This window comes from Parambassis ranga, chromosome 9 (assembly GCF_900634625.1).
Source record: "Parambassis ranga chromosome 9, fParRan2.1, whole genome shotgun sequence".
NCBI lineage: Eukaryota > Metazoa > Chordata > Actinopteri > Ambassidae > Parambassis > Parambassis ranga.
This window is the reverse complement of record NC_041030.1, coordinates 9,403,566-9,430,137: the sequence shown is the minus strand read 5'-3', so window position 1 is coordinate 9,430,137 and position 26,572 is coordinate 9,403,566. Positions and strand designations below refer to the sequence as shown.

General features: G+C 41.2%; 1 protein-coding gene across 1 annotated transcript in view; it reads right to left on the bottom strand.

Annotated features, from left to right (window-relative positions):
* The window catches only part of LOC114441558 (GDNF family receptor alpha-2-like), a 47,030-nt gene that overhangs the window by 17,814 nt on the left and 2,644 nt on the right, over nt 1-26,572 (bottom strand). The window contains exons 4-5 of the mRNA XM_028414541.1: nt 17,058-17,144; nt 6,540-6,918 (exon numbers count right to left, since the gene is read on the bottom strand). Of these exons, the coding sequence (XP_028270342.1) occupies nt 6,540-6,918; nt 17,058-17,144 (466 nt within the window). The remainder of the gene's footprint in view (nt 1-6,539; nt 6,919-17,057; nt 17,145-26,572) is intronic.

Below are 26,572 nucleotides of genomic sequence, written 5' to 3'. Positions count from 1 at the left end.
GAGAACCTGCAGTTGATAAATACTGATATTGGTCAGACCCTTTTGACTAATTGTTGATGTGATACTAATGCATGCACAATTCCTTTCCTACCTAATTGCAAAGAACATCAAGCATTTCCTTGAAATTATCATTTCAAGTTGTTTAATATCTTATTTTTTAATCATTAAAGGAATCCAATTTGGCTTCTCTTTGCATGACCAAATCTGAGCTAGCATGAGTAAACAGCAGAACTGAAGAAGCCTCTTGGGGGAGTGGCAAAACATTTTTAAAAAACAATCCTTGACTCCAGTTGCCTTGATTTAAACTACTCTCTACACCTGGTGACATAACAGCAGCAAGGGAGGGCACCAATGAGGATGCAATGAGTATTAGTCAGAGTTAACTTATCGGCATGTAACTCCATCTTCACTAACAATGTAACACCAAATGGATTCAACGACTTAGGGATATATAAAAGAATGTAAGACTTGAAGGGAAGGAAAGGGATGGAGGCATCTTTAGGGGAGGGATGAGAGGATGAGGGGCTGAAGGGAATGGATGAGGGGATGAAAGAGATGACTGGTCGAATGGGAGAATGCTAAGGAACCCAGGAGGAGAGAGCCATTGTTGGGGGTACGTCTCTGTGGTGGTATGTCTCTGTGGCTTGAGATCCTTGACCCCCACAAGATTACAAAGGGACAGAGCCAGGCTGACATCATTAGGAAGGCTGCAGCTGTATCTGGAGCAGGCTTGTGGTGACCATTGTCCAATCATTTGACGATGTGATATGGTAAGGACAAACTGGAAGCTGAACCAGAAGGTGGTATTGGATGTAGTAGCATAAATATATAGGAACGGGAAATGGGAGGATATGGAGAGCTAGTGCTGAGGTAGGTGGAAGGTTAATGAGGTCTAGAGAAGGGTACAGAAGAGAGTGGGAAGAGTGAAAGTCTTAAAGCTTTTCCAGCCAGTGTAGTAAGAAGAAGAGGTGTTTGCAGATATGCTAAAGAGGAAGGCCTGTTTTGATGAATAGATGAGGTAGGAGAGCTGTGGGTTTGGTGAATCATTGGGGTTAGGGGCTAAAAAATTGATGGAGGAATGGTCTGGGTGATCTTAGGGAGGGAGTGCTGAGAAGGCATTTTCAATATGAACCATGTTTAGCTGGGTTTTAAGAACATGTGATTACTCCACATCGTCAGCGACGTTGATGCTGATAATTAAATGACATTATTTGAATCAACATGTCTTTCATATTAGTGCATATTTAATGTTAGAATTTTGAATAAATAAAACCAGCTGTTTTCCTCCACGCCACTACTATGTGCTAGCTGGGCGACGTCAGGTTCATTTGGCCCTGGTGGCTCAGTCTAGCTAAAGTCTCAAAACTTAAAAGCTAAAAGGAATGGATGAGGGATGGAGGGATGGTGGAATGAAAGTTGAGAGTTGGGAAAAGAAGTGGAGCAGGATTGCAACCCGTGATGTGTGTAGGAAGAGTTAATACGACCTGATCTCCACCGGAGGGAGTTCTGGGAGCAGGCGGACGGCTGACGGAACGATCATAAAACATCATAAATCATCGAACTTCATAAAGTTGCCGAGGTTCGTTCAGAGGTGTGGACGCACCTGTGTCCTATATAGGTAATCACATAATATTGAGGCCTTGTTCCTGAACCCAAATTAATAACTTAACTCTTTGGCCAATATCTGCTGATGTAGATGTCCTAGTAAAGAATAAATGCTATTGTGCTCTTTCCCATTAAAGACAAAGCCAGATTTCGAACTCTCCAGGCTGGCACCTGACTCTGCAGTGGCCTACCTCTCATCCTGGTGGGCCATTAGTTGTGTTTCACTGTCATCTCTGACATCATTCTCAACACTGAACAACAGGCAAAGTTAACACCTTGTTGTGTGGAACAGTCAATAGGAAAGTCAGTGACAGTTAGGGGGTACATGCAGAAGGTATAAAATGTCACCATTTCAGCTTCAATCAGTGTTCTGCTGTATGGAAATAATAATAATAATAAAAGACCAGAAAATTCATTAATAAAACTTGTATGTTGTTGTATGCAGCTTTGAGCATATTTGGGTTGGACTAATAACTTACATACTCTATTTATGCAATTATATCTCTATTACCAGTATTCTGGCACACAATGCAGTTCATTTCCTGAGACAGTCATGTCTTGCTTGCTCATTAAAGTTACAGTGCTTCATACTGACCCTTTGTGTGAAAGGGAGGTTAGAGAAGAATTAATCGCCAGAGGATACACTGAGAGTGCAGGAGAAGTGTGTGTGTGTGTGTGTGTGAGAGAGAGAGAGAGAGAGAGAGAGAAAATGAGAAAAACTGATGATAAAAGTGCAACTGCATCCTGATTTCTTTCAGAAGCTACAGAGTAATGTCATCTGGGCCAGTCACTCTCCCTACACTGTTCCTCTTCAGTGGAGGCTTGAGTTGTCAGACACAGCAGAACAGTCTGTTGATTTAGGGCATTGTGTGTGTGTGTGCGTGTGTGTGTATTGTGAAAGAGAGAGTAATACCCAGCAAGTTTTCGGTAAGCAAAAGCGGCCCAGTACAGTACATCTCCCAAACTGGGTCAAGTTACCTGTACAGTGATTGATTGTCTCTATGCTGCCCACTTTGAGAACCAGTGGCCAAAGAACTCAATCAAAGAGCACCCAGTGAGCCTGGAGGCCAGGGGAAATAAATCAAAGATAGAAGTGTTGCATTGATCCTTCACACAATCAATACAGTACACATATACAGCTCAATGCTCCTTGGGTTAGGCTTCATTGGGCTGGTGTTTCATGAACTGACATGGAAATGGATAGGGAGTTTCTCTGCCTACATGCATGCGCGCACTCACTCACACACAAGCTCACACTACAATACCCCAAAACAGCACATCCAAATATAGCCTATTGTCGCCCTGTGGACTCAGCAGTCCCCAAGTGAATAGATCCATTGGAAGGATCCTGACAACACAGGGTAGAGAAGCAGAGTGGGGAGTAGAGGAAGTGAGGGAAATAGAAGAACGCTACCAAACACAGGGATGCTTGTTTTGTTTGTGCAATCATGTAATAACTGCAGCAGCACAACAACCAGGTGCCAAAATAAGAGCAGTTCAATTTAAGTCTCGTTCTCTGCCCATCTTCTTGTCCCTAGATGGCCAGAGCATGTCAACAATTGCCTCTACATAAACCAGCAGAAGAATGAAATCTTTCAGTGCAATATGCCACCTAAGCCCCAGCCAAAATTATATATTTGAAACCTTTTCAAATATTTAGTTTTTCTTTGACTAAGCTCTGAGTTCCTCCTAGAACAATCTAAATCGTCTCCAAAGGTGAAATCACAGCCAATTTGGCATCTGTGCTCAAGGTAATACACCAAAAAAGGAGAAAGTATCTGAAGGCATTTTATTAGTGTAAAAGTGTAGAAATGCTGGACTTTACCAGTTTAAAATAAATAATAGAATAGGTGAGTATACATTTTTAAAACTTTTTTGACTTGGGTGTGTTTTGAGCCATGACCCTATCTTGACCAGAGGATGTTGCAGGGAGCCAAGCTCGTCTTTGAGATGGCCTGCAGAGCTTGCTGCAGAGATCCATAGATGTGTGACCAAACCACTGACCTCCAACCTGATGCAGTAGCTTTGCGGCCCAGATCGATTCTGCAGCCCTCCCTTCTCCACCTCCTCTCTCTGTCTCATTATCTGTCCCTCCTCCCATTCCCCTCCTCTCTAGATCTATCCCTTGTGTTAAAATGAAATAGGTTTGGGCAAGCTGTGTATCCCCTGTTTGCAGCCAGACAGGCGTCCCCAGGGGAGACATGTCTGTCGTTGAATGATCTTCCCCCTGCTTTTATCAACACATCTCTGTGAGGCGAGGAACGGAGCCGAGGAAAGTTTCCTCTGGTGTTGTACCGGAGTTTGTTCTGGGACTTCATGCTTTAAAATGCTTTGAGAGGGGTTTCTCTCTACGGTTTGTGTTTATCTGTCTTTATTAGTGAGACAAATACATTTTAAATTTAATCTGCTTGTACAAAATACTGAAATTGCAGCACAAAAGAAGAACATAATGTGTTGGTTACTGCAAAAAACTAAACAAATTATTGGATCATATAAAATCTGTTTTCCAAGGCCTTCAATGACACCTAACAGTGCAGTGATGACCGTGGAACAGCAAGAGGACACCAAGACAGATAGAGGACACTTTAAAAATATCTCACAGGATGGTGGTGGACACCAAATGGTAGGATAAGAACACCAATCAGGGAGCAGTGCCAGCCCAGCACTGACCAGTTACATCACACTGTAATCGACTTGTAGTGACATTCCCTTGCACTTAATCACTGCGGGTAAATGCACAAACAGTGCAATTATGAGAATTACATTCTCAGAGTGGTTGTCTGTGAGCGCTCAGGTTTAACTGTGTGTGTGTCCATGTGTGTGTCCATGCTGCATGAGTGCATACGCCCTCATCGAGCTGTTGACCTCAGTGGGGCATTACGCAGCCACAGATAATGAGCTTTAACGTTCTATTTCATCTTTCTCAATAAGTAGGTGCAGAGTAGACACCTGAGGGCCTAAAGGTCAAAGACAGCAACTCAGCCTGAAAGCAGATTACACAATGTAGGTAAGCAGGTAATTATCAAGACAATCATAAACTGGAGGGAAGGTGTTTTAGTTTGACTACTTTAGCAGTACAGTGGTTATAGAGGTAGAGGAGAGGAATTATTTTCCTCTCCTCTACCTCAGCAGCTGTTCCCCTCTACACAATGTAAGTGAAATTCCAGAAAAATACTGGTCTTAACATTTCATTGTTAGATTAATCTAAATTTTTGTGGTGGTAATAAATGAAAACCTTTAAAAAAAAGTTTTTTTTTTCTAGCAAAAGTGGTGCTTTGCTTTTACAGGAATAGTCCTTATTATGCAAGTCCTTATTATATCGCAAAATGCACTATATGTAACACACAAAAAAACAGTGGTTCAGACCAGTCAGCCAAAAAGGTTTGGTGCCAACAACAAGAAGCGATCTGACTGATTCAAGTGAGCTTGTGACATGATGTTAGATGCTGCATCCAATCACCACTCACCTGCCAAGTATTTTTGAAAGGGTCTCCTATGTCTAAATAGTTCCAAGGAAGACTTACCAGATGGTGGATGTAAAAAAACCCCACCTGGTGTGTAAAGAATTGTCATGATCAACAAAGCAATAAAAATAAGTGGCAAAAGCTGAAGTTCCTCGAATGGCCACTTGAGGCTAGCTCCAAAAGCCAATCTCTGTAGACCCAGGTATTAAAATACCCGAGATCCATCCACTTTATTCTGTATAGGGTCCTGCACCATCTCAGCTATCAGCAAAAGAACAGGCAGTGTAGACCCCACACAGGTCACAGATTGAAACTCCGAACAGATAGGATCCTTAACAGGTTTGAACCCAAAACCTTCTTTTTGTGAGGCAACAACTACCCACAAATAAAAACATGCTGACAGACTTGACGTGCTGGATAAAGGCACTACACCAAGTAGCAGCACCTCGTGCCTTCACCTATCCTGAGCTTATAACTCTACAGAAAATATAAATGGGTTCATCCATAAGGATATAGACAATGTCCAACACACAAAACCTTCAAATATTTACTGTAGCTCATCACAGTACTTTGGGGCTCCTACTGAAGTTGGACTGCCACTCACAAACACCATAAAGACATGCCACTGATTCTTGCTGAATTGTATGAGCTGCCTAATCATCTGTCACGTTGGGAAATGAAAAAGTAGCCGAAAGTTCTCCCCTCTGTTAATTTTCACATCAGAGAATTATTTTTAGCAGCGAGTTTTCAAGGGTCTAACACTTGGTTGAGCTTCATTAGTCTCACAAATGAGCTTTTAAATGCTAAGAATTATTCAAATGTCCCGCTTTTTATGCTATTATACTAATGAATACTGAGCGTGTCTCCTTTACCCAGCTGGGTGTGCAGACTTTTGATGGTCTGACGTAGCACATGGTTCTGAGGGTAAAAAAGACCTTGACAGCTGATTTGGCTACAACTGCTGTGCTTCACCTGCTCACAGCAGCACTAACACAAAGAAACACGTCACGGCTGGGTAGGTGTGAATTGAATCTGGCCGCTTGAATCCTATAGAGGCCCTGTGCAGCCAAAGTGATCCGCTAATGTTTTTGTTCAGCTTAATTGAGCGTTGTCCCTTCAACTTAGCCTCACATCTTCATCCTGTGTCTAATAGCCACAGCTTCTCTGCAAGTCTAATTACTTTGCTGGCAAAGTTACAACAGAGAAATATGAAACTTTAGAATTGCCTAGGAGGGAGGAAATTGGCATCAAAAGAAACATTTTGTAATAGTGATTCAATTTTTCTTTCTATTTTCCATGAGTATATGATGATAATGAGTCAGATGGCGGCAGCTTTTCTTACAGGATTATAATCAGTTGATTAAAACAGCAAAAACAAACTTGTTCTATACAGCCATGAGTGCATATAAACAAAATGCCTCCAAACTTAAACTTTCTTAAACCCTCCACACACTTTCTTTTTCACTTTACCTGCAGAGAGAGTCCAGACGACAAATTCTCCGTAGCTCAAGACAGTTGGGTTTCTCCTTGTCTTTATAGGAGCAGTCAGGGACAATGGTTTGCCTGCGTCGCTCAGCGCAGCCCTCAGTCTGGCAGGGGCAGAAGAGCAGTCGGTGGGTGAACTCAGGGGATACACGGTCCAAGAACACCCTCAGTGCCTTGTGGCAGCGCTTCTTGCTGCAGGTCTCCCCTTTGCTGGCGTCTTCCTTGCTGCAGGTAGCGATGTAGGCGGAGCGTTGCCTCTTGCAGTTGCCATTGAGATTGCATGCTTTGGTTGCATCGAGGCAGGGGTTGCAGTTTCTCTCAGCGTCCGGGCAGTGGAAACCTTTTGGGGCCACTGTGTGCATCCCTGACAGTAAACACACCACAGACACACACATTAGTATCACAGTATTAATTCACATAGTCATAAAGCACAAACTGTTCTCATTGTGTACTATGACCTGGATGAATGAGAGCATCCACAGACAACAGAAAAACAAAAAAATCTTTCCACTCATCCTCTACATCATTAATCTGATGCAGTGCAGAGTGGACCTGGCTACAGAGTGCTAAAATATAAACAAATAAAACAATAATCCTTGAATCTTGAACAGTGAAGGTGAGTCTTCAATATCGTCCATGCTTCTCTGTTTCTCCAGCCAGCAGTGAGCCACTGGAGGGATGCCTGCAGCAAGCCCCATCCACGCTAACTGAATTATTGATCCAGTCTGTTACAACCTTGAGTGAAAAATGAATGAATTAAGCTATGATTCCAAATTGGATGTTAATAAATTATTCATTTTCAGGTAACGGTACGGTATGATTATCATAACATTGGGAGATCATCAAGTTGTCAAGGGATCCTACATCAATTTAACACATATAAAAATCTCATTTGTTTTGTTGTCATGTGACTTATAATAAACTATTTAACTCGATGGAAAGAATGTAAAATGAAAACAGAGTCCTTGGGAAAATATTGACATGAAAGCTTATTGATATAAATAACGGTCATATTGTGCATCTGCTCAAAACACGCAAAGCTCAAGGACACCATGTCGTTATTTCCTTATGCTGCGCGATGCACTTATTCGATGATTTGGAAGATCAAAACACCTAATTTCCTTCTAGTGTAATCACATTAGTGTACTCTTCAGGCTTCATATCACAGTTGTGGAAAAACAGGTGAATACTACTGCTGTTCAAAGAAAAGAAACACACCCTGAGATTCGCCCATAATAAAGCAGGTTCATGTTCACTTGTGGCACCTCTCTATTGTATTCAGGCTTTATTAGAGAAGTTAACCTCCCTCCCCTGTAGATAATGATATTTCAGAGGTCGTGGCGGCACGGTGACACTCAGAGAGATTCATCTCTTATTCAACAGAACCAATCTCACTCTGTGTCTATCACACAGCCTGGAGCAGGAAGAAGACCATTTATTTTAGAAGATGGGGGGAGCTCCAGATGCCGTATTGTTTCCAAGTGGTGCATTGCACATTATCAATCCTAGAAATGGGGATACATAGAACACATCACATCACATGTGGGTGGAAAAAAAAAACACCCCTGGCCAAAATTAATGATTTCAGATCACACCAGATAAAACAAAACTCGCAGCCACTGAAAAATAACTGAAGCACAATATCACAGAAAGAGGAAAGCACACTTAGTCTAAACCATGGCTTTCATTTAGAAGCATCAAAGTTAGCGTAGCAGGTGCTGTGATAAATGGGCAGTGTGTTCAGTCCTTAGTTCAACAGATGTAGGTGTTCAGTGCTTCCAGTGTTTGTCACAGACCACCTGGGAGAACCTTTATTTGACTAATAAAAGCATTATCTTGACTTATATGAAAATTAGACATCAACGAATCATCACAAGTAACTTGTTTATCCTTGCAGTCTCTGGGGGGAGAGGATAAACACTCCACAGCAGATGTCTGGCAGCACAGCATCCTCAGTCTTGTTAGTATAAGTGACAGAAAAGGCAGACAGCATTGTGCTCTGATCATTTACATATGCAACAGCAACAAACATCAAACCTTATAGGGAGAATGTGAGAGAACAGCCACCCTTGTTAAGAAGGAGTATTAATCTGTTATTACAATGAGACAAAAGGTGATTTTGGCACTGGTCATAAAGAGGCCGAAGCAGGGCCAAAGTTTTACTAAAGTGGGACGAACTTGGGTGAAGCGGGGTCTGAAAGCAGGGGGCATTACGGTCCAGCTGGAGGCGAGGTTAGCGGGGCGGCTGTCCAGTGGTTCAGGCTATATTACATTGATGGATTGCAGCTTCTAAATCTCCCCTGGCCATCTGCAGGCTCTAATGTGGGCCACTGGGGGGTCCAGGATGAAAAGAAAATAGGAGAAGGATGAGCTACAAAGATTTATCTGACCAAGCAGGGCTGAAGCAGCTTTTGAGGCTGCAGCTGTGGATGACTTTTTACTACCTTTGATTGGGGAGCTGAGATTCAATTTGGTGCTCAACCCAAAAAGATGTCCTGGGGCAAACATAAGACACAAAGCCCACTTGATGGCTCTGACGTGCTTACACACAAACACGATAAAAGCATGGGCAGAAGGAAGAAGAAGGAAAGAAAGAAGTGGAGATGTGAGGGGAAATGTTCAGTATTGTATTACAGACACATAATTGATTTTCCAAGTGCATTACAATAAAGGTTTTCAGCAAACATATTCTACCATAACGCGAGAGGGAAAAGGGTTGATAAGCTAATGATGGGAGACGTATAAAAATGGAAAAAGCTTTAAGAGTGGAGAGACGACTTGAGCAGTTGATTACAGCAGCTGATCATGAAAGATAGAGAGATGAAATGAGAGGACACAGAGTAGCAGATTGGACAACCACTTACACAGACATGCTGGAGAGCTTTCAATTAATCCAGCCTAATTTAGGAGTGATGTGCGACTCTTGCTCAAAATAATTAACCCAGCTCATCAACAGTGCAATCAACAACTCTCAGCATCACAATAGCCTGCACATATCTATTACCTTACCTTGCTGGAGGTTGTACTATACGTTAATGGGTGAGTGAGGTGCAGAACAGACAGACAAGTGGGTGAGTGCGACTGACTATTAGGTACTAAGCACAATCGATGTCATTAAGTACTGCTCTTTCCATTATTTTGTTAGTTTGGAAGCACCAGGATGGCCATACAGAAAAAAACTAAGTGTTTTAGAATTTAGAAAAATCATGAAGTCTTTCCCACGTTTTGGTTATGGTTTTGGTTAGTGTAGGTGTATTTGATTACAAGTTCAGCATTAAAGTGCATTCTGTTGCTTTCTGTAAGTATCTTGGTTATACTTACAGTAGTATGGGAAAAACATGCTTTGCATACTTATTGTGGATTTTTGTTTTAAAATAAAACAAACTGTTCTTTGTCTACCTCACGAGTTCATGAATATTTTGAACCTACTGAGGAGGCAGGTGCAGTGTACTTCAAGCTTTGAGGAGGAAGCCGGTTTTGTCTCCCCTCTATATAATCGATGCCCAGAATTAACCAAAATGTGGCTTAAAACTTCAACTTCAACTTAAAAGATGAAAAAAAGTTGCATCATGTGTCTATGGCAATATTTTCAAAGCTCATTTTAGCCCCAAATTATATTAACATAACTTGTACTATATCACCTCAGGGCTCCATAACCATGATCTAATAAGAAATTTAGTGAGAAGTTTATATGTATTGTAATGTGAGAAATTAAATTTATGGGAGGAATGCAAACTTTGATTTCATTAAATAAACATTGTACCTTGCCTGCCTCTGAAATTGTGGTCTCATAACGTTTAGTTGACATCAACAACAGTTAAAGCACCATCGACGCTTTCGGTGATCTTGCTGTTTGACTGTAAATAGGCTTTTAATAGGGCTCTCTTCTCCATAGGCATCATAAATTAGACCCTACTGATGGCAGTGTGGTGAAAATAACCATCTATTTTTTTCTGCACATACTGCAGGCAGGGAGAGGAAGAAAGAGAAAGATGTGGGGAAAGAAGCAGGGCAATAGGAACTACCTATAGGGAGACCGACCAAGAGAAACAAAATTACCTGAGACCTCTGTTCCACAGAGAAAAAAAGCAAGGCACATATAAAGTAATAAAGGGGGGGGGCATTTGTATGAATGGGAGGAAATGGATAAAACGTTCACGAACTCTGTATTAGGATTTTGATACTTTTTTTTCCAAAGAGTACGGGATCTTCTTTCTCCAGTAATTGCTCTCCGTCAGCCTAATTTGAATTCTGCATTTCATATATCATCCCATACTCAAGGGACGCTGTGCTGCAGTAGGGAGTTCAGCCCAGGTTAGGAAGAGGCTCTTGGCTTCGGGTATGTTCTCAGTAATTAGGAAAGGTGCCAAAGTTTGGATTTAATACGGCCCTGGGTGAGCGTGTGAGAGCTTGTTAGGGAAGTCTTTAGTCTGAACCCCGAGGAGCATGTCAAGCATTTCCGTGTCAAAGGGCTCATCAGTCATTAGCTCTGTACTCCGTGTTGCAGCGGGGTATCCAGAGGGGAGGGAGAGGGTGCACTGAATCTACAACATCATCTCACTGAGCCTTACTGAGCAAGTTAAGCGCATGGATGTCGTCAGAGGAAGACCGGCGGAGTTCATGAAATCTTCTCTTCCCAGAGATCAGTTGAATTTTACCTCTCAGCATGAAATTATTGCTGCACAATGAGCACGCATGCAACTGAGGGAGAGAACGAGAGAGAGAGAGAGAGAGAGAGAGAGAGAGAGAGGACGTGAAAATCATGAGAAAAGACTAAATATTTGTAAGTGTGAATAAATGTGTGTGTGCGGAGGTGGAGAAGGGGTGTCCAAAGGAATTTTAAATCATTGCAAACACACTTCTAAATGCTTGAGTTGTTTACTGCCTTCAAGCCAACTTGCCTCTTGTGAAATTCAAAGCTTGAGCATCCTCAGCGGCCCCCTCAGTCTATCTCCTTCCGCAGTTGCTGGCAATAATGCAGAATATATTGAAATAATCAACTAGATGTAAATTTTATTTTTTTTGGTCGGCCTATACCCAATACTGTATCAATATAATGTGGCTAACAAACATGTTACTGCTATTTAAATCTTGGAAGAAAAATGCTGAGTATTACTGTACAAAGGGCATCTGATAAGTGAGCTTGGAACAACTCTCATTACCGACCCACAGAGGGAGAAGCTCAGGCTGGACGAGGGCTTTACTGATTAGAAAAATTCACACAGAATAATGAAGCATATACACAAAGCAATATAAATGCGCAGAGGCGAGATCACCGGCATGCATAAACAAAGCCTGCGATCCCTAATAACCACAAAGCTGCGACTACACGCGTGCACATAACAATCACAGTGTTGGTTTAAATAATGTTAAGCGTTATGAGGACAATGTGAAAACCTCAAACATTTCCGCAGCATGCTGAGCAGGCCAGGTGCACTGTTCCCTGCTTTTCCTCAGCTGTAACAGCTTTCTGGATTTAATTGGATGGTGGGATGGTGAGCAGAGAGGTGAGAGGCTTAGTGTGGAGAGTTAGAAGGTCTAACTAAGAGATGTTGAACTTAATTCCTAGAGGGACCCCTGAATGCAGGATTCTCCGCTGCCCTCTGCTCCTAATAAGTTAATTAGCTCAACATTGGGTCAGGAGAATAGAATATATTTCACTCGGAGCGTATTAACAATTACAGTCAATGATAATATTGTATCCTGTTAGGCATTCATATGGGCTTTGATAAGGCTGCATTATGAAAGAAGGATCCTCTCCCACATCCTACATACAAGATCATATTGATCTGTGACTATTGACTGGTTAGCCCCAGAAACAATGACATTTGTGCACAACTTCCTGCTGCTTGTTTTAGACAAAGCACTAAATCTAAAGATGCAAGATAATTGTAATTAGCACTTGTTTTGCTCTTCATTCTGTTAATAAGCGTAAGATATACGAAAAATAATCATTGTTACTTCCATCCGAGGTTTCTGCATGTGTCTAAACCATGCCAAGCATCAAAGTGGATTCATTTTCTGAGATAAACTCCGTGCAGTGATAATATGTCTGTCATTGGCAGGTGTGGGATTGTAAACAAAACAAATGTGCCTTCCTGCAGCACCCCCAAGCTCCAACTTTTTGTTTGATTTGTTAGACTCTCCACTGATTCTCATTCCAATTTGTTGAGAGGGGAAAATATTCATTATTATTATGTAGCGCACTCCATTCTTACAGAACTAAAGGAGTTTGGGTAGAGAGCTGATTACCCATAGATTTCCTCTGGGTAAGACTCGCTCAGCATTCTCTATTATTGTGATGAAAAAAGTGAATCTTATAATTGTCACAGTCTGCATGTTCTGGGTCATGTTTGTTTGCTTCTGTTTTTTTTCTCAGTCATTTCCTGTTTTTCTCTGAATGGACTCCTATTTACCATCCAGCTGGTACATCAGCAATATCTAGACTGACGTATGGTGCTGTATATCAAACTAACTAAAGTTAATGTCATTTATGTTTTAATTTTTGATCATTCATTTCTTTTCTAGGCACAATTATCTGATCCAAGGACAGTAAAATGTAAGTAGTTTATATAAACACACCTGTGTATGTACTTTGGAGTCTCTGATGGTTGGGTTTGCTGGTTCTGGTTTTCATTCCTTAGTAAAAATAGGACGCTTAGGGCTCACTGTTCACCTAACTAAATGCTTAATTAAGCTTTAGGTAAATATAATAATAACCCTAGAGAGCACTGCTCTTTGCTTCACTCATTGAAGTAATTATATTGCAGCTTTTTATTCTGATAACAAAAGAGCAAAGTTCATCTGATACAGGCAGAAACCTCTACCAATCGCTTGCTGGCTTACACTCTGTGCTGGCCAAATGGCATAATCCGTGCTGTTTCTGATTGCATCTAGCACTGTCTGTGTTTTTGTGAGACAGAGGTCTCACCTCATGGCCATGGTAACTCTGCTCTTGAGAAAAAATGCTGAACACAAAGCCCCTTTATTCATATCACTTGCTTTGTATCTGAAGTGTTCGTAGTCACACAAAAAACACATCATATAACTGGTTATATATACTGGTTATTGTATGTTTGTCACAGGTTTAAGCACCTGTAAAAAGATGACAGAGCAGTACAGGTTTAGAGTTTTAAATGTTGACACTGTTGTTCACTGCAGCTGTCACATCGAATCTCCCCTACTTCATTGGGGTTCATTCAACTTCCGCCTCACGGTCAGCACTGTCCTAATCACACGTTTGCTACTGTTCTACTCTCTTTCTATCTATCATGTTCATTATCTATCAGATAACCAAAGCTTATGTCTTTACACTGAGAGACAGACAAGTGTCACAGTTCACAGGAGAGGACGATGACCTGACAGCTGAAGCATCACACCTTGTAACAGAAACTAGATTGTGGCAGACTGGCCAGAACCAGAGCCAGACCCAGCGTCTAAGACAGAAATGTAGCAGAACCTATCAGACACTAAACTTGTGGGATGGGAGTTTGTTCCAATAGAGTCAAACTGTGCACATCTCTGGTGCACTCTCAAACTTGATGTCCTGTTAAAGCAAAGAGAAATTAAACTCTAACCTGATGTCCTCTGTGGTTGACTTTTTGGAAGAGACCAGAGAGACCAGTTTTAGGTAACCAGGTCAAGTAAATAACTTGGCAAAGTAAGCAGAGCCTGCAATGACACAAAGAATTTGAGTCTTTGGTCTGATGATTTTGCCTCTGGGGCTTGCAGGCTGCCTGTTCGGTGTGATGATCCTTGTTTACTGTCTGACCAGCAATTTGAGCTGCAGTTGAGGGGCGACCAGACAGCCAGAAATCCATCTTGCCTGCCAGCTACAGGGTGTTAATCACTTAACTGTGATTGGTCAAATGTGATTGGTCAAGACTTCTCAGACTACAACCAGACAACAAAAACAGAAACATTTTGTTCCCTGATAGCACCCGTAATATTCTAAAACATTGTCCTGCAAAGAAACACCACATTTGAGGATAATACATCCCTCAGATATGACACATAGTTATGTTTATTCTAGATTGGGATTAATAAAGTATTTCTAATTCTGACTGCCAAAACAGAAAATATGAACATATGGGCCAGGTCATCTGATCATAGCGCCAATATAGCTGCCAAATTCTGCATTAGGAGGCAGGCTGGGGTCTGTGGTGGTGTAAGCAGCATGGCAAACCTTCTCCCAGGAGTTCAAGGTTCACATGGTTAATCTTAAAACATGTACATTTATAAAATGAAACCAAGTTCACCTTCTGTCGTTGATATTGTCAGCCACCATGGCCACCAAAAAATTAGAAAATTTCAGGGACTGAAACATCAATTCATGTTGTCATTTTTTTTCAGTGACGACAGGATGGAATGTATGTGGATCTGTTCAGGGTGATTAGTACTAACATACCATCACTGTCACCTTCAAGTGGTGAGATCTGAGCAGCAGCAAATGAGCAGGATTTGAGAGTGTGTCACCATTGCAGCAGCAAAGATTTCACTGGAAAAAGGCCCACTGCTGTTGGCGAGGACACTCAGCCAAGGAAGCAACTGTGCTGAGCACTGAGGTGATAAAACACTGCTGATGCAGGTGCATAGTGCCAGCAAAGGCAGAGCAAGAAGAGCACAATTTACCTCTGTGCTTCTCACAGATCCTAGGCTATATGGTTGGGAGAGAAGGAGTGAGGAGAGATGCTGTCCTGGACAGAGCCCACAGGGTTAAATGTCCTCCTTGGTTTTACTTGTGTACAGCACAAGCAAACTGCAAGTGCATTAAAATATATGCAAAGGTGGCAGTGACTACACAGTCCCAAAGGAGGGCGTGCGTGCGTGCGTGCGTGCGTGCGTGCGTGCGTGCGTGCGTGCGTGCGTGCGTGCGTGTGTGTGTCTGTGTAGGAGTGTGTGAAATAGTTTCACAGGTATCACTTGGGGCAATGCAGAAACAGAGACTCTATATGTTCTGTTTCATTTTACTTCTGCATAGAATTCTTTTTCATTTTGATCACAACTTCTGTCCCTTATCTTCCTTTCAGACAAAAACTTTTCAAAATAACAGAGATTATTTTTCAATTTTCTACCATTCCTCTTGGAGAGCACACATCCCCCTGTTCTCATCAGCCAACCTGATATCATATATCCCCTTGGTCTCTTTCCACTTAAACATTTACGGACACGATTATGAATACTTTTGTGTGGTTCGGTGATTGAAGTGAGAAGTATTTCCATAAAACAAGTGTGTAATTACTTATCTGTTTGCCTGTGGTTTTCTCTCAGTGCCACAATCAATTACTCTGTCCTCAGGAATGATAAATAATGAGGAAAGCTTGCGGCTAAACTGATTTTGGAGAGCAAATCCAATATTTCACCTCTGAGAGAAAGGAGGAAGCAGCAGAAGCAAAATGGATACAGTAATGAGTCCCCTGTTGTATCTTAATATGTGTAGTTGGGTTTTTGTTTTGTGTGTGTGTTGTTGCTTTCGCTCTGTAAATATAGCTAGTTGCACATTTTAATTATTATTTTGTTTGACTGTTCACAGGACTTCTTGGAGCAGCCTTGGAAGGCTTAAATTTACATTTAAAGTGGAGCCACGATCAGTTTTGTTCGCTCAGTTTAAAGTAAGTCTGGATGGAATACATAAAGCCTAAATATCCTTATTAACATTTACATTATTTATTGGTCATAACTGCATTTAAAAGCAATTTAGAACAAGGAAAAAATAGATTTTATTCATGGATCCAGTCATACTGCCCATTATAAAGCTGCTAAGATGACACTGTTATCTATACTATATTTAGATACCTGCAGACAGCTCATATAATTATGAATCTGAAGGATTGTGTAGGCACGTTTTTTTGGTTAATATCTTTAATCCAACCAACTTCCAAACATTTTCATTTCATTAAAGTAACACATTTTGAAGAAAGTGCAGCCTTGGCTGTACAAGTGTGCACTTTCTGAATGTTTTCTAGATGAATGCACACTTAAATCAAGGAAGGCAGTTTTTTTTCATCTCTAAAAACTTCAAACTAATGAAAGCCTGCACTTTTTCATATTTATTCTGGGACTTTCTCCCTCTTTCAATAAATCAAACAAGCCTATTTTCAAAAACAAGTGATGATTTCAAGCAAAGGGATTATACAAAAAGCGTATCTTTCACCTCCAAGTTATAAAACAAAGCAAGATACATTAGCCAAGGGGGGAAGAAAAAATGTGCTGTCTTCAGTGTTTGTAGATTGCTTATGGCTAAAAAGAAAAAATAGATGAGAACGCCCTCCGGAAACTTCTGGTAGAACTGGATTAAAGAAACCGACTGAATTTTCAAGCGACTGTAGCCTGTAGCTCTGGCAGAGGACAGGCGTCATCCCCATGTCCAATCACATCTATTCTACAACTTGCTTCTGTGCAATATATTAGCTGTTGTAGATGTTGTCTATAATAAGACCTACATTGATTAGTGATGCCCATGTATCCAATAGAGGCTGAATGTTAAGCTGTTTCAGTTTTTACCTGAAGAGATGGCAGCCAGCCGGAATGCGTCAGGAAGCCGGTTAGGTGCTACAGGTTCATATGGAGAGGAGTCCTCCACGTCTCCTCCTGAAAGAGGGATCACAAAGATCAGCATCATTCAGTGTAGTTGATCAGCTTTACACGTAAAATGTCCCCATGAGATAAACATCAGCGTCAAATGATTGCACAGAGGAAACACTTTCTTTCAGTGTAACAAAATCTTAATGTCTATGATTTCCCAGTATGTGAATGGCTGTCCAACCCCCGCTCTGATACTTGTTTTTAATATGGAAAACAGTCTGTTCATCATGATCAAATCACTTGTTTTGGAGAGGGCATTTATTCCTGCTGTGGTTTGATTTGGGGAAGCAACTGAAGGACTAAAACAGAAGCAATGCATCTTTCTTACTAACAATGTGTTGCCAAAGCTGTCTGCAGGAAAAAGAAAAAAAAATCAAATCAGCACTCAACTGACTGAGTCTCTCCCATGTGCTTGCTTCTCTGTAGGCCCTAATCCCACATTTAAAATTCATAGCCATTCCGTGTGATTGAGACAAACCCTCCAGTGTGTAATAGCTTTGCATTCTGATCCTAACAGAAACACAGTCAGCGTGTTGTGAGGAAGCCCACTGCTACAAATGAGGAAATTTGAAACCTGTTGGTGCAACACTGCACTACCAGGACAACCAATCAGCAGATCCAACCAATGAGATATACTGTAGTAAACAGTAAACATGCTACTTAGATGATGATGCGAGCTGATAAAAAGTCACTGTGATAACAGGTTATATGTGCATACAGGTGTTTGCCAGTATATGCCCGGCTCAGTCAGTTATCTTTCCCAATGATCTAAACTGATCATTGGGAAAGATAACTGCACAACTTAGACTCTTCAATCTCTGTAGGGCCATTCCTTTAAAGTATATTCTTCTATATCTCCCCGTTTTTGTCAATATTGACAATCATAACACAATGGAGCAGCTCAGCTGGACATTTTCTGAGCACATATAACTATTGACATCTGGCTCACTTCAGGATTGTGTTGTTTGAGAAGAAAAGAAGCAGAAAAAGAAGCGTGGGGAGAAACACAAAGGACAGGAGAGAAAAGATATACACAGAAAATTACAGGGGGAGAGAGAGAAGTAGGCCTAACACAAAGACTTTAATTACCTGAAGCTCCCATGTTTCTATTTATACCTGCATGTAGATATTGTTTTCACTATGCAGAAATTGTTCTTATTCTTCTCTATTAACCAGTGTAACAGTAGCCTACATAAGGGCTGACAAATCGTACATCATTTTTAGCCAATATCTGGCTTAAGCAGCATAAACACTTGGTTAGGTTTTGTGAAAGATCACAATTTGTGTTTACCCTTTCAAATGTTAGCTAAGGAAACTTGCCAGATCCACAAGTCTAACCCCAAAACTATACCTCGTGTGTGTGTGTGTTTGAAAATGTGTTTCTGTCCTCTTTTTTTTTGTCTGCCTTTGCATTTCTGTAAGCTCTGTTCTGTCTTTATATTGCCATCTACCAGGAGGGACTTAAGAGGCTGCAGGACTCCTTATTTCTCAGAATGTCTAATTATAACAATTACCTTCAAAAATATCATGCTTTGAAGCCTTTCAAGGTTTCAAGATTACCACTTACTCAGCAAACAGCCACCTTAACCCTCCCTCCATGTGTTTTTTTTACCCACCTCTATTGTTTGTTTCAAAGAAAAAAAAAATAAAAGGCTAAATATTGTACAGAAAAGTACAATACGTCTTCCAGCATACCAAGAACAGCCCGTACTGTACAGAGCGCCACGGAATAAAGGATATCCCATCTTTTATAAGATTACTTTTCCATTTTGTTCAGGGAGCTTTTATCGGTATAGCTGAGCAATCAGTCAGGAATCAAACTGTGTAAATTTTACACTCTAGAGGTCTTTTGTACAGTGGTAATTCTACAATGTATACACAACACCACACTTGCTATGTTTGAAAACCTTATTTACATGGATGTTACGAGCCGTGCTGAATTGTAAAATTGCAAAACACACTATAATCACACACACACCCTTAGGATGTGAAAAACATCACAGCAGGAGGCCATGTTGTGCTGCTGTTTTAAACAAAAATGCTCTTTGACAATCACCCTGGACCATATTATGCATTCATCAAGTAATAGAAAATTCTTCCCAGCTGTTTAGTGATAAGATGTTTTTAGCCGCAGGGCAACAACTTATCGCTGTAATTAAGCCTCCGTTTGACTTCATTTACTCTGACAATATGGAGCATGACCGGCAACAGCTCAGACAGACAATCAGGCCTTTCCCTATACAGCATGAGAGAAATATTGCCTTTAAGTGAATTCACCATCCTATTAAGCTGTTAGACTTCATCACTCACCCTTTTCATATGCATTATCAATGAGTTCATCTCGTGAGGGGATGGAAACTGTCCTATAGATGTTTTCTGTGACATTTTTGGCAAACAGTTTATGCCTGGAAGCAAAGTCAATTTTAATAAATATCATTCACCTTTTAAAGGTGCCCTGCACTGCTTGTCCTCCTGTTACATGTTTATTTTATATAGTTTACTATTTTTTGCTGAAGGCACTGCCACAAAATAAAAAAACGGCTCCACACACTGCTGGTAAATATTACTTCTTATTCATACAGCAACAATATATCACAACAGCACTTCTGATATTAATTGCAAAGAAAGTATAGCACAGCCTGAGCAGCCTGGAGCACAGCCGGAGGTCCTCTGCAGAGCCCTGCTGGCTGTTGCGCTAACTCAGCTGGTAACAAAAGGTGACCGAGCCTTTGCTGGGAGATCTCCCAAAGTTTGCAAATGAGCTGTCAGCGGAGTTCAAGCTCGCCGGACTAGTCTCCTTTTAAATCACATCTGTAGGCACTCTAGTTTGTATCCGAAGAAACAGCGAAATATAAGACTTCACATTTTATTACATTAGGATAAAATGCATTAATCTCTACTTCCTCTAAATACTGCATGTGCTGATTGCAACAGAAATGATAACGTGAAATGATAATACAAAGTCAGTTTTTTTTTTCAAACTGTGCTTAACAGAAGACAAGTTGAGGCATAAATTCAGTTAACGGCTCTGCTTTTGAAGTGATATTGACATTTTAAACTCAATTTCAGACCATACAAATAGAATATTGGATTAGCTCAGAATAATATTTCAAGTCACAATTCCAATCCAGCGTGGCGTGGTGGGCAAACACAGCTGAGGAAATGAGTGCTGAAATCTTCAGCCTTCCCTTTGGCTATGCGAATGTAATATGAAATGTTGCTCACACACACTTACATAAATCAATGCTATGCCGAAGTGAAAAGGTTGAATATTGATGGGTAAATACAATGATTATTTCTGTCTTTGGAAGCAACACAAGTAAAGAATTATAAGAAAACAATTTTGGATGTTAAAATTGAGTAAATATTTACCATGAAACTGCTGCTGTAAAGTGAAAAAACTGTTTCAATTTTAGTTGTGCCTTGAATATATCCATTTGGAATAGAGAAAAAAAACAAGCATCCTGTTCAGAATGCAGGAAGTTAAAGAGATTGACAGACAGAGAAAGATGCCACTGGCTCTGGTATTTGACTTCTATGATGTGCATTCATTCTTCACCGCTGTGAACCTTTCTGCCAGGAGTGAGTCTTAATGCCCACATCATGACAGTATTCAGTGAGCAAAATGGCCCGTCACTCACTCGCCTCTGATCGAGAGTCTGAGAACTCACTCTGCTATAAAAGGCTAATCTAAACCCCACTACCTGGCCCTCATTTCAGCTGCACTGTCACACTGTGTACCAGTCTCACCGTGAATAGGATTCACCCTGAGCAGTTCACCTCACAGTATAGAAAATCATTAGACAGATTTAGGAGGACAAACGGTGGCTATTTTGTCATCATATTTCACTGATCCATTTCATATTTTGGGATGAAGGATGAAAGGGGAGTGGTAGGGATGAAAAGGACAAGGAGGGGAAAGCTCTGAAAGACCTTATTGATCATGTCCAGAAGCTATCGACAGGTCCCTTCCTCTGATGATGAAGTAGCCACCGAGTGAGTGCAGGAAGGGTCTCCGGCACAGGCAGGGAGGAAGCAGAGAGGACATATTCAGCATGCAGGAACCTGCTCCCCATATCCCCTGACATGCGGGGCAGGCTGGAAAAATGTTCTGCTTATGACAGTGGATGGCTAAGGTAATGGCCGGTGACTGCTACCATTGCTCATAGTAATGATGGTTTCACCCAGGAATACTGTGTACCTTTCCAGCCCCCCCCCCCTCTTCTGTCTCTCTTTCTTCCTCTCATTCTATGCTTTTCCTTCATCTCTTTTTTTTTAAATTTCTTCCCTCTCCCCTCATCATTCATCTATCCTTGCCTCCTATCTTCACCTCCTGACTTCTCTGCCGCTCTCTCCATTACTCCTCGTCCCCACTTGTGTCCATCATTACTCTGTCTGTTTCATGTAACTTCCTACGACATTAGGGGCCAACTTGTGGTATCGGAATGATGTAACGGCATATTTAGCGGGTGACCTTTACAATGCTGACATTCATAAAAAAATGAGAAAATAAATCATTCCACAAAATTGTTGGGTATTCTCATCATTTCATGTAAAGATACAGTCTTCTCTCACAATACGCTGGTGTGGAGCTCTCCTCTCTCTCTCTCTCTGCAGGCAGAGTTAGCTCAGCTAATTAATCCACTCTGAAAGGTCCTCATATAAAAAAAAAGTTTCGATTCAGACTTTGGGACCTGAGTGCACAGCTGTGGTTGTAAAATAATGTATGTTGGTGGTGTGGAAGTTATCGTTTAAATGACCAATTCTGCTGTCAACCTGCAGGGCTTTATTCACGTGAGGCCCATAGCGCACAATTGAAAGTGAACCACAGAAACCTATACAATATCCCTGTGTGTAGCAGCCAATATTTCTTTCTTAGTAATTACTTCTTTTATAGATTCAAACTGCTTTATAGACCCAATTGCCTCACACCAACACAGGCACATCCAGAGAGCAGAAACCACCCTTTATCTATCAAGGACAGCTGCATTGACACATTGAATATAGCTGCCATTTTCACTTAGAAAACACAATTAACAGATAACCATTAGCATTATTACTGATAATTCAATGGCTGGCATTATAACACCCTTCAGCTGGGCTTTTAAAGCCAAACAGAGCACCACAGCAGCCTAAGGAAAGGCAATAGTAATCAAGAAGAAAATCAGATGCACATCATGCAGTACAGGGCCTTGTTTTACACCTCACATGGTCTTTACACTGTTTCAGAGCTGAAGCTGCTACCCCCTGCTGAAATGTGTCAGTGTGCACTTTCTGTTGATATTTCGTGAAGACACATCAAGCAACACTTGATGATGTAATGAGTCACGTTGTTGTCACTGTGGTATACTTTAAAAGAGTTTTCCCACGCACTGTGAATTCACCTTCCATCTCATAGATACACCGCAGCACAACAGGTACCAAAGTTCTTCTATTCAGTCTGGTTTTAGTTGAAGGATGAATTAACTTTTCTTTCTGAAAACACATTTTTCAAATATCTGACTCTGAAAAATATAGAATTTAAAGCATAGCAATGACCACTCTGACCTTGAATTGTTGCTGGAGACGTCATATATCATGTCCCCTTGGTAAAACAAAATGTCATCTACTTTACCTCCATTAATATTATCATCATTATTAGTAGCAGTATTATAATACTAATGCAACCATTTTGTATTAAGGAAAGGAAGCAACACAGTAATGAACCTAAAGAAGCAGCTCCTTACAAGGTTGTTTTGAATCTTTGTATGACTGACATTCTTTGCATCTCAGTACAATGCCTATAATGATTTACATAATGCTACATGATGTAGTCCATTAGCCGGCACAGTCGATTTAATAGCAAATAAAGATCGTCTAGATGAGGCAAGAAACACAATCATCACTGACTCCCTTGATGTTCTAGAAGCGATTCCTGCTCATTCATTTACATGTTAAAAATATGAGCTTTCACTTAATTGCAAAAAAGAGCACTCATGATCTCACATGAATGTATCATGTATATATATATTTTTTTATTTAATTTCCAATTTCTCTATTGAGAAAGAATATTATGACGAACTGATCGCAACATTATTTGATGCCTGTGTTCATAAGACTTTAAAGTAAAACTAGTCTTTAAAATGTAGCCTAATCAAACTCAACCATATCTATAAAGCCAAAAAGGAACATTTTAATGAATATTCTCTAATTATAAAACAACAACAAAAAGAGCCTTTTGAAATCTTCCCTGTTTAAGTCCACAGAAAATGCTTATTCATGTTCAAATATAGACTTTTTCTTTGCAACCGGACACATTAGTTTACCACACTAACTAAGGTAATGTGAATCTTTATATGATTGACATTCTTTGTCATAGTGTGACCTCGCCTCGCCTGGGGCAGCAGAGAGTCTGTGTGCTGTTTGCACCAGGCTGGAGGGTCTGGGAAAGGTGTTGCATCAATCCCACTCTATCCCTGCCAGACATCAGCTTTCTCTTCACAGACACATTGGCTTAGCCCTGAAGCCCACAGGCCAGCCCTCTGCCCCAAGTCAACATGGGTTATCAGAAACATACCAAGTTCTAGCTCAGGTAAGATTTCCTTATTGGCCTCTGACTGCATTCAGGTGCCCACATGTATGTATGTACCTGAATGTATGTTTGCCCAAGGATCACCAGTTATGCTTACACGTCCTCATACAGCTACAGTGGGGAAAAAAAGTATTTAGTCAGCCACCAATTGTGCAAGTTCTCCTATTTAAAAAGATGAGAGAGCCCTGTAATTTTCATCACAGGTATACCTCAACTATGAGAGACAAAATGAGAAACAAAAATCCAGAAAATCACATTGTAGGATTTTTAAAGAATTTATTTGCAAATTATGGTGGAAAATAAGTATTTGGTCAATAACAAAATGTCATCTCAATACTTTGTTATATACCCTTTGTTGGCAATGACAGAGGTCAAACGTTTTCTGTAAGTCTTCACAAGGTTTTCACACACTTTTGCTGGTATTTTGGCCCATTCCTCCATGCAGATCTCCTCTAGAGCAGTAATGTTTTGGGGCTGACGCTGGGTAACACGGACTTTCAACTCCCTCCAAAGATTTTCTATGGGGTTGAGATCTGGAGACTGGCTAGGCCACTCCAGGACCTTGCAATGCTTCTTACGAAGCCACTCCTTTGTTGCCCGGGCGGTGTGTTTGGGATCATTGTCATGTTGAAAGACCCAGCCACGTTTCATCTTCAATGCCCTTGCTGATGGAAGGAGGTTTTCACTCAAAATCTCACGATACATGGCCCCATTCATTCTTTCATTTACACGGATCAGTCGTCCAGGTCCCTTTGCAGAAAAACAGCCCCAAAGCATGGTGTTTCCACGCCCATGCTTCACAGTAGGTATGGTGTTCTTCGGATGCAACTCAGCATTCTTTCTCCTCCAAACACGACAAGTTGAGTTTTTACCAAAAAGTTCTATTTTGGTTTCATCTGACCATATGACATTCTCCCAATCCTCTTCTGGATCATCCAAATGCTCTCTAGCAAACTTCAAACGGGCCTGGATATGTACTGGTTTAAGCAGGGGGACACGTCTGGCACTGCAGGATTTGAGTCCCTGGCGGCGCAGTGTGTTACTGATGGTAGCTTTTGTTACTTTGGTCCCAGCTCTCCGGAGGTCATTCACTAGGTCCCCCCGTGTGGTTCTGGGATTTTTGCTCACAGTTCTGGTGATCATTTTGACCCCACGGGGTGAGATCTTGCGTGGAGCCCCAGATCGAGGGAGATTATCAGTGGTCTTGTATGTCTTCCATTTTCTAATAATTGCTCCCACAGTTGATTTCTTCACACCAAGCTGCTTACCTATTGCAGATTCAGTCTTCCCAGCCTGGTGCAGGTCTACAATTTTGTTTCTGGTGTCCTTTGACAGCTCTTTGGTCTTGGCCATAGTGGAGTTTGGAGTGTGACTGTTTGAGGTTGTGGACAGGTGTCTTTTATACTGATAAAGACTCCAAACAGATGCCATTAATACAGGTAACGAGTGGAGGACAGAGGAGCCTCTTAAAGAAAAAGTTACAGGTCTGTGAGAGCCAGAAATCTTGCTTGTTTGTAGGTGACCAAATACTTCTTTTACTGAGGAATTTACCAATTAATTCATTAAAAATCCTACAATGTGATTTTCTACATTTTCTTTTCTTATTTTGTCTCTCATAGTTCAGGTATACATATGATGAAAATTACAGGCCTCTCTCATCTTTTTAAGTGGGAGAACTTGCACAATTGGTGGCTGACTAAATACGTACTTTTTTTCCCCACTGTATAAGAGAAGGTGACCCTGGCCTTTAACAGTCTTCACATGTAGAGGTACATGACAGGATATCTAATGCAAACACTACATCAACGTCTCCCTGTTTTATCCACAGCTGATTTTAAACATTCTTTAGCACCATTTCCAGAAGGTCTGCTGGGATTCAGCTGTTCATGTTTGTTTGCAGAGAAGGATGTTGTACATAGATTGTTTCCAGTTAACAAAAGCCTGCATGACTGCACAGTGGATCATGATTAGATTAAAGCTGCACTGTAAGAGCTTTTTTTCACTTGTGTTAAAGCTGGTTTTATCTCCAAGGGCGACAGGGCCAAAACAGGACGCCACTGAGGAGCATTCTTCAGAAAGAAACGGTGAAGGGCATGCTGCAGGCACAGGAGGTCTCTATCCTAGAAAGCCAGACAACTTACATGATGCATTCAAACACCAACACAGTGACTGATGTGGCTATTTGTTAGGCAAAGGAGAAGAGGAGTGAGGCACAGAGGGAGAACAGAAAGATCATTACAAAGGAGAAAGAGTAAAAAAGAGAGAGAGAGAGAAAGACAGGAAGGGAGACAGAAGGCCTGGGGAGCATCCATGTCATTAGATTTCCCTTGAACTCATGTCAGGGACCCTCTGCTGCCATCAGTCTGATGAAGTGTAGCTGGTGCTACGAGCAGTCAGCCTGGCGAATCACTTCACGGATCACCACGCAAAAGCCCAGAATGCTCAAAGCTCAGAGAGTTTGCTACGTTTCCACCAGAAAACCCACGTGTCAATGCAGCTGACTACATAATGTCCTCCATGTTAACATGGGCTCTCGACAGTGACCACATGTACAAGCAGTAAGAAATGCCACTCTTGGGTTAGGATCTCCTCTTTAGGCCAGTCCTCAGGGTACTGCATCTCCATTCAGGCAGATTTGTGAGTGCTTTCTAACCTTAAGGATGGGCCAGGAGTAATGTCAGTTCAGAATCAGAATACTTTATGCTCTTCAAATGCAGTGCAATGTGCAAACAAGAAGGTTGCGAAGGTGCAATGTAATGTCCTGCGTAAGTGGACACATAAGGGCCACTGTGCTTTATGAGTGAAACACAATTACATGGTAAAATGGAACACTTTAGGTGAAAACCAATAGGTGCACCATAAC